The sequence below is a fragment of the Crassostrea angulata genome, chromosome 6 (genome assembly GCF_025612915.1).
Source record: "Crassostrea angulata isolate pt1a10 chromosome 6, ASM2561291v2, whole genome shotgun sequence".
Taxonomy (NCBI): Eukaryota; Metazoa; Mollusca; class Bivalvia; order Ostreida; family Ostreidae; genus Magallana; species Magallana angulata.
Window position 1 is genome coordinate 20,665,796 of NC_069116.1, and position 17,634 is coordinate 20,683,429.

The following is a 17,634-nucleotide window of genomic DNA, read 5'->3' on the forward strand; positions in this document are numbered from 1 at the left end:
TACCCCCCCCCCTTTTTCTCTCTCATAAAGCAATGAAACAAAATGAATATACGTGTATATTTTTTCTTCAAGCTTTCTTTTATTTGTGACACAGACGAATAAGTTTATTACAGTTACCGTACAATGAGTTTTCATGAATTTTACTTGAATATAGGCTATATGTGTTTCTATAGAAGAACATACCCTGCACCTATTGAAAAACATGAATTCTAATACTATTCTAGTATATAATTCAAGTAAATCAAGAACAAAATCCTTGTAAGAAATTGAAAAATTAATATAAAAGAACACAATGAAATAAACAAAACCATTATATAACTCCACTAACCTTGTTGTGTTGTCTATGTATCCGTAACGAAACCCAAAGATTGAAGCTAATAGTTTCTTTTATATTACGAAGAGCGAGTGCCCATCCCAATCTTTTTTCAGCCCTGTGGCATTACATGATTAATATTTTAAATTGCTTATTTCTGCGTCTCAAAATTGCAGTAAACTACCACTGACAGTTTTTACTTTATAATATGCAAAATTATTGAAGTTTCTATAGAAATTTTCACTGCACTACTGAAATGCACTTTCTATGATTTCATTAAGTTCATTTTGAAATTTAGGACTTTGTCATGAATATTTGTAAGCAGAAAAATATCCAGAAAATTTTAGCCATTATGAATTTTCATTTGGAAGAAAATTCAATTTATATCAGATTTCCAATAAACTTTAAAATTACCTTGGTCTATAATAGTAAAAGTTACCTCTATAATTCAGCTGCAGTGTCTTATCTTATAAGGTCTTATACAAATGTGTATCGTTGTTTTTATTATTTTAAAATCTTATGTTCTTGGTATTCACAAATGTCAAACATGTATTTCTAGAAAATAAAAGCAAAATTTGACGACAGATATCAGATAAAGGTACATTCAGTGTCAAAAATACAGGTATGTAAAAAAGAAAAAGAGATAGAATTTTTTTTAATTGGTTTTCACAAATGAGCAAAACAATGCATGTGACATGTGGTGATAACGAACATTGTTCAAAATCAAAAGTCCAAAGGAAAAATACAAAACAGGAACAGAGCAAACATTTTAAAATTCAAAACCAAAAAATTAATATTTCAATATGATTTCCGTTAAAATTTGGGTTTTAGATTCAGTATGAAATGTCTGGGATTGAGTTGAAAAAAAAAACCAGTCATGAACTTATTCCGTAAAAATTACACAACAACTGGTAAAGTACACTGTATGACTTAACGAAAGCAATAAAGGAGTTTGTGTTGCATTTGTTGCCTTAAGCAACTGGGATGTGTTGCAATAAATACGGGAGACGACAATGATCAGGTTCATGGGCCACATAGTTAACTGATCAACAATGTCCAACATTGTTCAACAAGTTCACAAACTTTATTATTTCAACTGAAAGTGTATAAAACTTTCTTAATTTGAACAGCACATTGACTTCAAATTAACATATCCATCATTTAACCCTCATATTGTAACAATATTCTTTTGATTGTTAAGTTTGCTTTCTAAATAATTTTTTTCATATTTCTCTTTATTAGGTAATCAGATATAAATAGTGCCTGTTTAGGAGGATAACAGTTGAAATTGACACCCCGGAAAAACAATAGAACGGATTATCAACTGCGTCTACACCAATCAGATTTCAGTATTTAACATGAAAGTATAATAAAATAATTTGACAAAATTGTGTCGCGTTTTCAAATCCTTAGGTAGTTTGGATTTTAGGAGCCGATTTTTAAATTAACTTCACAAAGCCATTAGTCGAAGGGAATGAATGTTGAATGACTTGGACATATGCGTTCATTGAAGTAAGCGATACAGATAATTCACTAAAGACAAGTCTTCTTGGGGATGAAAAATAAAAATATATTCGGCCTTAATTCACAGAAAGGCTCATTAGCATATCATAGAAACTGTAAAGAAAAAAGCTTTCGAAAATATTGACACTGCTAAAGTAAAAAAGGCAGATAACCGCCACTCACGTAGATCTACAACAGAACCAGGTGAGCTAAAAAGATCATCTAGAGGTTACGACATTATTATATCTCAGCACCCACGTACTGTAAAATTGCTTTTCTTCATCTGATAACAATCTTACTGAACGTGAGAGATGCATTTTTTGAAAGACTGCATGTTTTAGAAAACAATTCATTAAAAGAAAATTGACTTAACAAATTAAGGTATGATGTTTTTGAATAGTCATTGAATGCGCATGCAGATCGTGAATAGTTTGAAATACTCTTCTTCTAATTTGACACGTTACTTTATTAGAAACTGCGTCTGGATACCGGTGTGGAGCTACCTTTTTTCGTGACGATACTCTTAGTTTCCCTTAACCTCCAAGTTCCACAGCGAAAATTGTCTAATAAAAGTATTTTCATTCACACGGCGCCTTTTAATTATTACGAATTCTGGTTGAACCATGCAATATATCGTACACTCCTCTTTCCAAAATACGGCATTTAAAACCTCTGAACTTGCCATTTCTATAAAGAAGTGTGAAGTGTCATTATTGAAAGAATGCTTGTATGTATGCAAGCATACCTTTGAAGTAAATTTATACAGCGTGAAAAAGATGCGTCAAAAAGTCAAAAGCCAGGTGTAGTTTTTTTTGTGAAGTCCGAAGCACTTGTAGTCATGATCAAGAACTGTTTTTTTTTTTTAAATCAAACAATTAATCAGTTCTTTAAACTCTGATATATTATTTAGTCTTTATAGTTTTTGTTAAACAAAACGTAAAATATCGGCAATATGAACGCGTATTAATTATTCTTAATAACTTATTATTGTGCATGCGATTTTTTTTGAGAAAAAAACTTAAACCCTTAAAATTTACGAACTCCTATTTACATGTATTTGAAAAATAATTCTATAATAGTTGTCTCACCCAAAATATAAATTGCTAGTGGTACAAATGAAAATTTCGAAGATTCGAGAGTGAATTTTTGGTACATGAAAAATGACAATAACAGTGTATAGAAATCATATACAAAGCCCGGCCAAGGTTTCACTCCTGCTACCATAGGCAGTCTATCTGGGTTCCGGATGTTTCATTTTAAATGAATTCGTCAGAAATCAACGTTACCGGAGTAGCTCGTTTTGTGTTTTCCCGTTTAACCGCCTTCCCTTTGATAAGTAAACATTTTATTTATTTATGTATAAAAGTAACAAAGAGCAAACAAGCACTCCAAACGAAACGTACAAGAATGTATTGTAAACTGGCATTACCTGTTTCAGATAAATCTTGCTTTTTTATCTATTTCACATACACTGTATATGATTGTTAATATTTAGTTCATAGATTTAAGAAGGTAGAAATGGAAAGTGAGATGATGAGGTAAGTTTTTCGTTTTAGTAAAATAAAATTAATCACGTACTATAGTAAACATGATTGAATTTTAATGGTCACATTTATAAAAGTGTTGTTGAAATTCCTTGCATTGATATATCAATTAAAGCAATAGAGCGAATACTAGCAAAAGAAAAAAAATAATGATTTATACTAACGATGGTTAATTTTGTAGATAGGTAGAAGCCTTTCAGAAATACAACACAACTAGCGAAAAGGATGCCTCAGACAATGAACAAAAAGGTTTTGCTGCAGAGCAAAATGACGCCATGTGGAAAAGATTCGGCGAGATACGGCACGTGGAACTTAGACAAAGTAACCCGAAGGAGGGCCATAAAGCTAAACGAGCAACAAGTGCAAAGACAGCAACACCTGTGTCAGGTGTTAGACAGGCAAAAATATAACATTTTATCCAGAGCCCATCGCGCAATGGAGGAACTGTTAGAGAGAGGCACGGAACTGGAGAAAGAGGGCAAAATCAGGCGGATGTTGATAGAACGAAATCTGGTCAACAATGAGGTCAATAGGAAAGCAATGGAGAAAATGTTAAAACGTGAAAAGAACATGCCGAACGCTCCCTGTCATAACAGCCTTAAGAGTACGGAGGATCATGTTTGGGTCAGTGAAATGCCAAAAAATAGCGATCAAAAGTTCAAAATTAATAATCAAATTGATTTAAAGGAATCGCAGATATCTCTACAGCGATTGCAAGAAATGCATGTGTTTGAAGTATCATCAAACACTGGTGCAACACAAAGGTGGCACTTACCTGTTCATTCCATGTTTTCCAGATTTGTGGCCAATCTTCGGACTTCTCACAACGCAAAGAAAGTTAAAGACAAACTTAACAAGTAAAAGTCAAATAGAAATTGCGATCTGAACATTTGTATATCATGTCCACAGATTGAATTTGCAAAATAAATTTTGTTTTTTGAGGATGTGACTGATATTTATTTCCTGGGATAAAATGGTTAACATTTATGTGTCAGTGAACGCATTATGCTGGTCAGCGTGTGAGGTGAGAAGCTCAAACTATTTTTCTATTTCAAGTTTTAATCAGATTATTAATTTCAACATCGATAGTTGGAGCTGTTTTGGCTTAAGACCTATCTTCATGTACCTATTATGATTTTATTGTAAATTTTAGGGCGACCTGCCCCATTAATTGATATGTATATATAATTACCCCCCCCCCCCCCAAAAAAAATAATAATAAAAAAGGAAGAAAGACTCTTTCTTCACCAAGGCCGTGAAGGGATGGGTCAACTTTTGTACAATTCTTAAGATTTGTTTTATATTCGAACTTTCCCTATAAATTTCACAGTTTTTAAAAGCGGGGGAGACAGGCGGCTCATTTATTTCAACATTTATCTACATGTAAATTTGAGAAAATGGTTTAAAGGAACTGAGAAGGGCCAAGTCCAAGCTCCCAGCAATATTACACCTGCCTAACTTAGATATTGTGACAATCACATGTCATTACAACGTCGAAAACGGAGGCGCCTGTAAAGTGCGAAACGAAATCGAAACGAAACGAAACCAATCGAAACGAAACAAAACCAAACCAAAAATCGAAACGAAACAAAAAAAAAAAAAACACATAATAAAGTAAAAAACTGATTTACATTATAATATCCATATCTTTTTGTACGCACTTCAGTTTGGAGAGAGAGAAAGAAAGAGAGAGAGAGAGGATGATTATACTGTAAACGTATTAAAAACTGTCTTTAGTCCTTTGGCTGTGTATTCTATTTTGCGTTTTTGGTGGAAAACGGCGTCCGCAAAATCAGGTACATTGCCAAATGTAAAATATATAAGTAGATAAAAAGGTAAATTCAGAAATGCGCTAAATCAAATCCATGCTAACTTGTTGAAAAATTATATTCCGCCAAATATCATAAACCCTAAATAAATTACGTTTACAGTATTTACGGAGACATTCCAACAAATTACGACGTCCAAATTCATGCTATACATATTAAAACAATTCTTATCATATGTTAGAAACTGGTAACCAACCAGTATGCTCTAAATCACATTGTATTCGATCGTTTCATTTTTACAATATTTCAAATCGATAGAAAGAAAATTGTTGCTAGAATGTCTCCTTCAGTATCATCATTATATCTCTATCTCTCTCTCTCTTTCTCTCTCTCTCCCAAACTTGCGTATATACACCCCCCATTTTAGACTCCAAGGAGTCTGTTTGTATTGTAATGTATTGTATGGATTGTTGTAAACTGATGGGCTGTATTGCCTAAGGTTAAATTTATGAATAAAATGAATAAAATAATACAATAATACTTTGCTATGTGATGTCGCTGATAAGTTTTAAGGCATCTCTCTCTCTCTCTCTCTCTCTCTCTCTCTCTCTCTCTCTCTAAACATCTGAATATCATTTAATGAAACAAATTAGAAACATTAAAAGGTATAGGAATGTACATCAGTTATTTACATGATTATATAAATTTTGAAAATTTCTGATAATCAGCTTAAAAATTTACAGCGGCAATCTGAAACATACAGGTAGGTATATTTTAAGGTTCAAAAATTTCAATGAATTTATTAATTTTCACTTTTATGTAGTCAAAATTGATATTAGTTTTGTTTAAATTCCGTTTCGTTTTGTTTCGGGTTTCGGTTTCGTTTCGTTCGGTTTCGTTTCTATTTCGTTTCGCACTTTACAGGCGCCCTCGAAAACGGGGTGCCTGCGAGACTTTTTTTTATTATAACATCAGTGGCGTCGGAAACAAGAAAGAGAAGTACCGAACTTTTAACAGTAAGCCCATCATAAGATATTCGGATAAAGCAGAACTGTCCGTGTTACGTTTTGTATGTTTTTCAAACTTTTGATTTCCTGTTTAAAATTTAAAGAGAAACGACACATGTGAGTGTTTTATTTTGTGTTTAAAGAGATGCTCAACACAAACCATGAACCATACTTTATTGAATTGTCAGGAAGTGAGACTATACGCGGAATACAAGCCAACAATGGGATACATAAATATTCAACTATTTTCTCAAAGGTAATCGTCAGAACATCTGTTTAATCCTACTCCGTAATTTCCCCCAAATTTACTTTTTACTGCCTTACTTGAATTTGAAGTAGATTCCAGGATAAATAACAAAGTAGAAAACATGTTTTTTGTCGTAATATGTTTTACGGTGCTATTATTGAGGCGAACGCACCAAGAATTACACGTATATTTTGCATTATTTTCAACTTAGTGATATTTTGATAATTATTAACATCGAAGAATTTTTGTGTGTATAAGAGAGAGAGAGAGAGAGAGAGAGAGAGAAGGTCAAAAATAATCAGACAAAAAACATAACATAGACATGCTTCCCCTAAAATCGTTCTTTACTTTCAGAGAATTGATCAGTCTGTAAAATGTAATTTGTGTTTAATTTGATCAAATGTGCAAACAATATATATTATCTTTCTTTTGTACCTTGTTGTTATCTGACTTTTTTTTCTTGGTTCATAATTTTTTTTTTTTTAATTTGTATATTATTGCATGTTGGGCCAAAAAAATATGTGTGTTTCCTATTTCATCAAATTTTAAAATAGGTTAGGTAGGTTGGCTTTTATTTTATTATTTTTTTTTTTTAAATGAGCTTTTAAGTTTTCCCCTTTCCTAGCATATGATTTGTCTATACAATAAGAAAATGTATTTTACAGGTGGAGCAATCGTGGATAGAAACAAATGTTACAGAATGAAAGCTTTCTTAAATCAAAGGTTTATTTAGAATGTATACGAAGATTTCATCTTCATGTAAATTATTTATAGAAAATATAAATATGACAGCCACTATAAATTATAGTATAATACTCATTACCACAAATATATCATAAATTGGTTATTAGTTCTATTTTCCTGGTCAACTTACATAACAGTAAACATTAATATCGTAACTGTAAGTGTTGAATTCAGAAACGGAGGAAATTCTGGTTGATCAGACGAGAGCCTTAGAATTAAATCTTTTCAATAATTCCAAAAAAAAAAAATGAATACATAATTAATGGTTTAAGACTAATTTTAAAAATTTCATTTGCAATTGAACTGCAGCATTTTAAAATCATATTTATAATATGTGAATGATTGTTGGGCCTGTTCAAAGACTGATGTCTGCAGTGTCCACACCCAGAAATATAAAAAAAAAAACTTTGCCTCTGCTTTTTTCTTGTACATCTTTATATTAATTTATATTAATTTTTAACACATCACTGCCCTATGAAACTATTTATTGCATTGATAATTAAGCTAAAATAACCAAGGAGATAACTTTCATCCATACTGTCAATCTGCACTTAGAAATCTTTAAAACGCTTTGATAAGTGGTGTTTTCTATTGAATAGTTACAAGCGTTTTTTGAACTCTGATTTGTAAGACTCTATTGTTTAAACCAATTACAGTTGGTAATCTGGATTTGGAATAAAAAGTGTTAGGGTCGGCGCATACAAAATAGGGTCGGTCGGGATAACGGAAACACACATATTTTTTTTTTTGGCCTTAAATAAATATGTGTGCCCATGCCCCAGACCTATTTTGTAAGTGTGTAATTTCCCATTTTAATGATTTGACAATTTGCAATATCTAAATGATTTTTTAACTGTGTATTTTTTTTCCTTTTTTGTTTAATTTATTTCACAATGATGAGGCTGTATTTCTGATAGCAATCTTGCCAATATATATTTTAATTTCTTCCTTTATTTTACTATGTACTTGACTTTGACCTGTGCGTTCACGGGTTGACATTGCATATCGGACATTTACGAAATAGGTACATCGACACACCTTATTATTGACATTTACATAACAAAGTTATAAGCCTACAATAATGCTATTCATTTCACTACAATTTCCTTAGTTTGAATAATCTAACTGTCTCAGGAAAGGCCCTCACCACAGTTAGAATGCCTCCCTTATACCCGTAATGTAGCAGAAAATTGCAGAATCGCTTTGGAACGATTTTGGAGAAAGTTAATGAAGTTGCCTTGAAAATGACAGTAAAATTCATCGCAACAAACCTTTCTGAGACTGCAAATACCTTCAACTAAAAATTTTAATCCATAGAATGGAAGAATTCAACACCTTTTCACCAACGTACACGTATTTTCTTTGTAAAACTAGGTTCGTAGGACATTATTATAGCAAAATTCGAATGAAAATTTACCCGTATTTGTATCATCATTTCTGACTTTATTCATGCAGATGTGATATTGTGGAAACATAAACAAAAGATCCCTTTAGCATGAACGTATTGCGCAAGTGCAGGATTGTAAAATCCAAAAAATCCAGCTGATTTCCGGGATTTTTTGAGGAATTTTCATTGATTATTAATTAGCGAAACTTAACTGAGAAAAAATAAAAACAAATTTGTAATTTTCAAGTACCAATGATGTTTAAAATAAATAAAACAAAAGACAGTATTCTTCCGATTTCTCGGTATTAAGACCAAGGATTCGAGTCTATTATTTTTATATAGTAGTATGGATGTAAATTAGCTTAAAATTGGATTGATATGCCAGTAAAGTATAGATATTGCTTGTATATATATAGTCTCTCTATCAAAGTCCCCAAAATTTTAAAAACTGTATAATAATATGAGGCTGAAAATAGCAGGAACACAAATTACAGATGTTTGATCCACCTGTAAATTTATCGCGGGAAATATAACACGAGATCACTTTGACATCATTCTTAAAAATCTATTTTCATTTGCTTACGTATCTCGACTTTAGAAGGAATGGAAGTATGTAAAAAATCTCTTGGGTCTCACCCAAGCTTCTGCGATACTCAAAAACATGTCTTCAAACCTCAAGGAACAGTTAATATGAGTTAAATGTCAGTCATTTTTAACATAGCACTACAGGAGAAAGCATTAGAGCTGAGCATAATGGGATGTTGCCAAAAAAAAATTTCTTGACAAATCTGTAGGTTTAGCTTATTCTTTTTCCTGCGTGCACTGGTTAATTGCTGCAATGCCCTAATTCAACATTCTGGGTTTTAAAACATACAAATATGGCAATGAACACGGAAACAGTTGTTTATATACCTAACCGGATGTTTGTCATTTAAAACTTAATTGAGGTACAACATCAGTTTGAGATACATGTACAGTATTACCAAAAATGTAAAATCACTACTCCTTCTTGGCTTTCTTGGACATCCAGGTGGCAAACTGATTACATGGTCAGGATGAGCAGGGACGCCTCTACCATAATTATGAATTGTTTGTCCTCTGGTTCAGAGATTCTCAATCTGGTGTTTGCTCATAAGACCTGGAGGTGATTTGGTTATATTGTGTAAAAAACTAAAACCTATGCACAAATAATTTAAAACATCCTCTTTTCTACTTTTGAAAATCTACCAGAAAGACTAAGAACATGATAAGGATGTGCAAAAGAGTCTTGGCAAAAAATCTGAAATTTATAACCCTGGAGTCAAGGGTTAAAGGGGCATGGTCACGATTTTGGGCAAAAATTATTTTTCCGATTTTAATGTTCACAATGCTTCTGTAAGGCATTTTTTTATTAGCAACCAAAATTTTAGTGTCATTCGTTGAGTTATAAGCGAGTTCCAGAGCTTACAATTCATTGCAATGTAAACAAAGCTTTTGTTTACATTTTGAATGTTGAAGTAATAATTCCAGTTTTAGACCTTTAATAAATGTGTTAAACGTCAGAAACTGTTTCTTAATGCTTAAAATGAATAAGAAGGTACGGACAAATCAGCTTGAAAAAGATTTGTACTGGTATAATTGAACCATTGTAAACAAAAACAGGGTACGAGCCTTGCTTACATGACAAATAATTGTGAGCCCTTAATCTTGCTTATAACTTTATGACTGACTCTCAAATTTCATTTGATCATTTGACCATGCCCCTTTAAAGTTGGATCAATTCGATCATTGAGATGAAGATGTTGAGAATTAATGCTTAAGTTGAACGCATTTGTTTATATATATAAAATATATATAAATGATTAATATGTTTAAGCAAATGCAGTTAACTTATGCATTAATTTTCAAAATCTTCATCTCAATGATAAACAATAATTTTTCACCAAGATTGTGCATACTTGTGTTCCCTTGGTCATTGGTTATGGTATATAAGCTGCAGATCCATTTTAAAGAGTGAAAAAAATGCAAGGTTAGTTTAATAATGCACACCTCTACTCTTGAACTTCAAACAGGCAAACTGGGTCCTATTACTTACACATCATTAGGAGTAGCAGGATATTGCCTCCAGTACTAAAATATAAAAATTCATGGCCACCTTGCTGTGGGAATCTAAAGCAGTTTTTTTGGGGGGTAGGAATATAATGATTATTTTATGAAAAATGACACTATATTTCCCTATTTTGTCTCTACATGCATGTAAAGAATATGAGACAAGTGTTTAAAAAACTACAGGTTATGTTGCAACCTATTTTTTCATCACACTAGAATTCACAACCCGTTCCTCACAACTTTATAAATCAGAAATGTTCAAATGAAATGAATTTTCTACAGATCTTTCAATTAAACGATAATGCATCATCCCCCCCCCCCCCCCCCCCAACCCCCAACCCCTCAAAGTTTTACATTATACTTGATGCTGTATAGATATGCCAACCATTTAAACCATGCTTGTATATTTTTTTGATCCATGTACCTTACACATTTTAAAAATACGGTAATGCACATGACAGGATTGTATTTTCTACATGTCATTCACATGGCTGTAGTATACCGGTACTCGGGTGATATACTGTAAAAAGTGTTCTCCTCCGACACTAAAATGTTCCAATGCAGGTCATTCATTATGAACTAGTATAGTGTTTTAAAACCATCATTGATAAAAAATACTGTACTCAGCTGTTTGTGTATTAATGAAGAAGAGAGTATGTGGACACAAGAACTATATTCCTAATTGCTTTGTCAGGGATTTGGAAAAATGAATGAATTATGAATTCGAAACAATGTATGCTATAATGTTTATTTGTTTCACGTTGTTCATGTTTGCCAGAGTACAAATTTACTCAAGAGTTTGCAATTTTTGAAATTGAACTACATGTATGAATTATTCAATATTTTCTGTGCAGTACTATACATGAAGATGGTGCTACTCGTGACATGAATTATGAAAATAACTCATATCTTAGTTTGCATCATGTTCATGATTAGAAAGATAATAAACCATGAATAATAGATGTCAAAGTAAGTCATTATAAGACCAATATCCTACACTTAAGTTGGCAAGGGAATTGTCTTTGTGCACATGTGTTATTTTGCAGATAATAGGCTAAAAATACTAATAGTGATAAGTCTGTTAAGTGTTTTCTGAATTATGATACCCCAAGGAAATGCTGTAGTACTTCATTTGGGCAAATTCCATTTTCGAAATGCAGATGTAATAAATGAATGTAAGATTTTTGGGTTAGTGTAAAGTTCATGAGATCATTTACTAAGTATAGAGAGATGTATGTTTACAATTAATTGAGAATCTATGAAATTCAGAATTTATTTACCACCAAGAAATGTTACTTTTTTTTATAGAAGTCATTTGTTCACCCTTCAATTCATTTTTCAGTAAGTCACAATAATTTTGAAAAATATTCTTAAATTCCTATTAATGTATATGTCAGGGACATATAGTATATACATCCCTGTGTATATATTGTTCATAAATTACATGTACTCTGATTGTCACTGTGCATATTGCACTGTAATTTGTACATGTATTAAGAACGTTTGCATTCTTGTTAAATTAAGAAAAAGAAAATTATATTAGTATTTCATAATTTTCAATTAAACTTTGGATATAATTGTTCATATTGCATCTTAAAAGATTGTACATGTTTTGGCGCTTTTGAGAATGCTATGTTTACAAAATCTTTGGAGATACATTGTGCAAATAATAATTTTTTGAAATTTTCAGATTGTCTGAGAACATATCATTAGACAGCAATGTTTGTGTGGAAAATGACACTATTAGGGTAGAAGATGTGGAATCGAGTGTTGCTTTCAAATTTAAAGACATTGTGTTTGAACCAACAACATGCAGGAATTTACAGTATGATAAGAAAGGAGAGGTCACATTGACAGTACAGGTCAAGAGGCCCAGCAGTGAGACGCTGACTGTTGTACATAGAAGTCATAATCAACAAGAAGAGTTTGTTCGAGAAATAAAGGCAAACCAAAATAACTGTTTTTGTCAAGTTTGTGGAGCAAAAATTCTGAAAGATTCTTGGTATGTTGGATTAATTATTGTCAACTAATGACATTTATGTAAAAAACTCTATGCACTTCTATGTGAAAAATAACTGTAATTGTCAAGTTTGTGGAGCAAAAATTCTGAATGATTCTTGGTATGTTGGATTAATTATTGTCAACTAATGACATCTTTGTCAAAAACTCTTTGCACTTCTACAGGTAGTTATAGTGTAAGTTTTCAAATTAAGTTGTTATTCTTGAAAAAAAAAATAGTGAATCATTTATTAATAATTTTTCTTATACAAAAGTAGGGTTTCAATGTACTAATAGGATCTAGGAGAAAACTGATGAGAATTGAAATAAATTTAAGAAATAATTGTTGCATTGGATTGCCAACTCACTTTAAGGCATGGTTCTTGAGATGTCACGGAATAAAACTGCATAAGCTAGGATGCAAACCTTCATCAACTATATGACTGTATGATGTGATGAAAAAATATTGTTATGATAGTTTTTGTAATGAAGATTTGAATGTTGGAACAGTTTTTTGTAAAGAACATTTTTTGTTGTAGTAGTTTTTTTGTAAGGTAAATTTGGTCACAGCAGTGAAAACAAATATCATTTTATTTTCCAGTCATTTTTTACGTGTGATGCCCCTCCCCTCGGAGAATTGGTCCGATTTCTCAGACATGTGGTTTTGTCACAATCATTCACATTCAAATGACAGCGGTCAGGCAACCAACAATCCTGTGAGCTCAGACTTAAAGCTTAGACCAAAGTTAAAGGACTGCTTGGTTGCGGAAACTTACTTCCTGGTTGTGTCTGATCAAATCAAGGAAGGAAACATTCAGTCTAAAGAAGATGTCAGTGTGTATTGTAGGCGTTGTAGAAATCTACTGGGTGAAGTGATGCCCAGAGAGAAAAACGGTAATTAAGCTTTAAAACTCTGCTTTAGAGCTCTAGAAGATTTAATAAATATGAATAAAAAAATCAGAAATTCTGCTTAGATTTAATAAATATGTTATGGTACGGTATCTACATATCAGGGAACATGCACCAATGAAGAAATGTAAATTGATGAAAGAAATCCATCTTCCTGAAAATAATAGAGTATTAAATCCTTGATATTGATATACGTTTCTGATATAGCCTACAAGTCAGTGACCAGGTGAATATTTGAATGGATATCTCCCTATAATAGATTCCTTATTTTAAGCAAGTACTCAATTCCATGATTCCGCTGTTTTGCATCAAATTGCGAGAATATGAAATTGCGAGCACCATTTTTTTGGGTTAAAATTTCATAAGGTTCAAAATTGTCTCAAAAATAAAAATAAAAGATATTTATTCCTCGCATATAATAAGGAATTTACAGTATATTATGTAATTGAATTTTAATATAGGTGTTTCTAGCAGTGATCGGAAAGTCACAAAAATTCTCAGGAGTTCAGTCCTTTTCCACTTGGATCTAAAACCACATGGTCCTGAAAGGGAACCAGTACAGCATAGGTTTGTAAATCTAGTTTACTGTTATTGTATCGTTCCAGACATTCTCATTCAACAAACTGTATCTTAAAATATTCTATTCATTTGACACAAGTTTTATGCTTATCTAATTAAACATAATTCAGCATATGTAATTCAGCAAGAGAAGATCATTGTAAAGCATTCATTTAACTCCATTTTGACACTGTATTTGTAATCATGCAAACACATTACCTGGTATGTTTGTTAAATTCAAAGCTGATATCCTGTTATCATTTTTCCAGGGGGTTTGAGGTAGAGGACATGTTTGCCAGTCTTCTGATGGACCACAGCAGAATGTACACAAGCTTCAAATTGTATGTCACCAGTTCCACAGAAGGCAAACCGTTTCATTGTTTAGTAGGTATATTGTATATCTACCGGTAATTTCACCATGAATGTTTCTTTACATGTATTGGCCTACAAGTGTATCTTCCACCTTATTTTTGGAAGTAATAACACTATTTTACAAACACATGTATAATACATTATGGTGTGTGTGTGTGTGTGTGTATACACATATGTGTTCCCATTGCTAGTTCTCACAGTAATAGTATTAAAAGTTACTGTCTTTACTCTATTATAGTATGAAGCGCATAAATGTCTTTCTTAATCAACGTAGATTAAACATTGTGTTAGTTAGTCTTTGCAACACAAAATTTACAAAAATTACTATTAAAGGGGACTGCAAACCAACTTTTATTTGTGACGAGTTTATTTCACAGTTTACTAGACATGAACTGGTTTGCAGCAACTTATTTTCACGATCAAGATGTAGATTACCCAGAAAAGAATATAAGAAAGACATTTGAGAACTGGTTCAATGCAAGAAAAATTCTTGAAGAGAAGGCTCTCATGAACCTTTCAAAAATTTGTCAATTAAAAGTTGATTTACATTAATTTACCCCAAGATGGTCGAGGGAAGGAGAGGGGAAAGTTTAGTACATATAGATCAAGTGAATTTCTTGACTGCAGTCAAATCAATCTGTTTTTAAAAGACAATAATTTTCAAATAACAAAAGGTGGGAGCATCAATTTTAAAGAAAGTTCAACAAACAATATGTTTTTGGAATCCATCACTTTATTTGCACATGAAAAAACACAATATAATTATCATTTAAGAACAACTTTTTGTGATCAGTGTTTTCTTCTTTTATATTATACTGACATATTTTTTGATAAACCTTTTTTCAGATATGGATTATTGATCCCAAACTGCTGATTTATAAGGGAAGTTCGCATTCTACACATGAATTCCTTGCTCCACTCACTGCTGTAAAAGTTTTATTCAAAGCATTATTAGAGCATGATAGCGAAAGGTAACTTATTATTTTACACCCCCCCCCCCCCCCCCAATTATGATTCAAACAACCTTTTGGAAAGCCTTGATAACTTTTTGCTAGTTTCAGTTTCTAAATAATGCTAATAGTGGAATTTGTAATTCTTATTCAATGCCAATTGCCAATGTTCTCTGTATATTTCAGTGAAAAAGAACAAAAGGAATGGAAGAAAGACAACTCAATTCATATAACTGCCCTTCCTTACGCAAGCTGCCTCACACTCTTACAGTTACTGATTAATAATTCCAAATCCTTGCCCATAAAATGCAGAAAACATGAGGAATTCAATGTGAGTTTTGTTGATTTTTAGATAAATGATTCTGATTGAATATATGCATAAATTATATACATGTATCAAACTGAATCCTGCCATCACCATTTGTAGAATCTCAACAGGTTTCTTTATAAGAATCAAAGTAGTGAAAATACTTGAAGGCGTTATTAGTTTGTAAGGTATATTCATTCAATGAGTGCACAGGTCCACTCAACGTCCACAGCAACTGATTGCAAAGAGGGGTTGAATTTTAAATTAACTTCAGAAAAATCTATGTTAGTTAAGACTAGATTAACTATTTTGACATGATACAAATGTGTGTATCTTTTCTGCTGACCAAAACCTTTAGTATGTTCAAGAGCTATTGATCAAAGATAATTGTTAATTTGATAGAACTACTCCTATACTCTGATCATGATTAGGATTAAAAGATTTTAAAAAATTTGTAAACAGCTATATGAATGATATTTAACTGGGTTTCATTTCATGAAAATATTTTTTTGGACAGAATTTTAATAGACTGATAAATGGGTTGTTGTGGTGTGGGCTGGGGTTATAATAACAAAACCAACTGTACATTTCTCAGTGAGAAACCAAACAAAAAATTTGTTTTGTGTTTGCTATTAGTCATGCAAACAATATATTTCTGTTGTCTACTTTTACAGGTAGGATATTTGAAATTCCAAAAGAAAGCAGCAACTCAATGCTAATAACATCACGTACCAAGGACACTAAAACGCTACTGTTTGAGCCTGGTATTAGTGTCATGAATAAGTATACTTAGAAAAATGTAGTATGCGTACATTCATGTATTTATATATTCATACTTGCATGAATCAAGTTTTTTAATAAATGATGATAAATCAACCTGAAATCATCTTACTCGTATGTATTTCGATAAAAACGTATATACTTATCTTTGTAACATTTCAAAACCCAAATCAATACGTATTTATACATATAATATTTACATATACAAATGTTATTGTCTGTGATAACATTACGAATCAATTTTGAACCCTAAAACCCAATAACTTCATAAAACATGAGTGACACAAAATTGGCGTGTCTTATAGCATAACCGAAAAATGGTATTGGCTTCAAAGCGAAGAAATACATAGTATGTGTTACATAAAAATAGTAGTTTTAAAATAACGTTGTTTTAAAGTGTACAAATTGGAAATAATATAAATATAAGTAATAAGGAATCATTCATAAAATATTATGAGGTGATAATTTCCGTTGGAGCGTGGCCAAATCTATCATAAAATCCTTTGGGCTTTATTGGATTTGACCATGCCCCCGACCGAAATTATCACCTCATAATACCCAAAGAATGATTCCTTATTCCTTAAATAAATGTCTTGTTTTTATTTCAAATGCTAATAAATTAATTGTTACCATGGGGAGATTGGCATAGTTATCACGTGTTACTACTTGAAACTCCTTTCGTTTGTATTATCAACTAATATTAGGCAAATTTTTGATCGATCATTTAATAAATAATTCACAAATAATTAAAAAAGAAATAGACATCTCTAAACAACTTACATAATAAACAATGAAGGTATATAATTAACCACTGAAAACATTTGGTGGCAGTTTGTGAGGAAAAAAAAACCCAAGAATATTTGTTCATACTGTATGTGGACAAATAAATTGAACATGGTTAAATCATGATTCGCTTTTGTCAGTTATTGTATAAACACATACAAATTTCTGTAAGTTGCATATAAACTCAAGTGCCGAAAGTATGTCATTTTTTTCTCATTTCACATAGAAATTTTGTATTTCTCTGTAAACCAACATTTTTAAAAGAATTGTTAAAAAATAACCCCTAAATAACCTAAAATAACCTAAATAACCCCTAAATCAATTTTGAAACGATTTGAATTGATAAATTCGGAATTTTTATAGCTATATTGGCAT

At 31.7% G+C, this 17,634-nt stretch overlaps 2 protein-coding genes across 2 annotated transcripts; both read left to right on the forward strand.

Moving 5' to 3' along the window:
• LOC128189164 (uncharacterized) lies at positions 1-4,302 on the forward strand. The gene is made up of 2 exons (XM_052860661.1): positions 1-3,354; positions 3,542-4,302. The coding sequence occupies exon 2, from the start codon at positions 3,586-3,588 to the stop codon at positions 4,219-4,221; it is 636 nt and encodes a 211-aa protein (XP_052716621.1). The 5' UTR covers positions 1-3,354; positions 3,542-3,585; the 3' UTR covers positions 4,222-4,302.
• A 1,896-nt stretch (positions 4,303-6,198) lies between these two features.
• On the forward strand, positions 6,199-16,572 carry LOC128187381 (E3 ubiquitin-protein ligase E3D-like). Its single transcript, XM_052857815.1, has 8 exons — positions 6,199-6,392; positions 12,293-12,604; positions 13,202-13,494; positions 13,971-14,076; positions 14,337-14,451; positions 15,286-15,410; positions 15,576-15,720; positions 16,371-16,572. Exons 1-8 carry the CDS (start codon positions 6,298-6,300, stop codon positions 16,413-16,415), a joined length of 1,236 nt encoding a protein of 411 aa, XP_052713775.1. The 5' UTR covers positions 6,199-6,297; the 3' UTR covers positions 16,416-16,572.
• Positions 16,573-17,634: the final 1,062 nt, after the last annotated feature.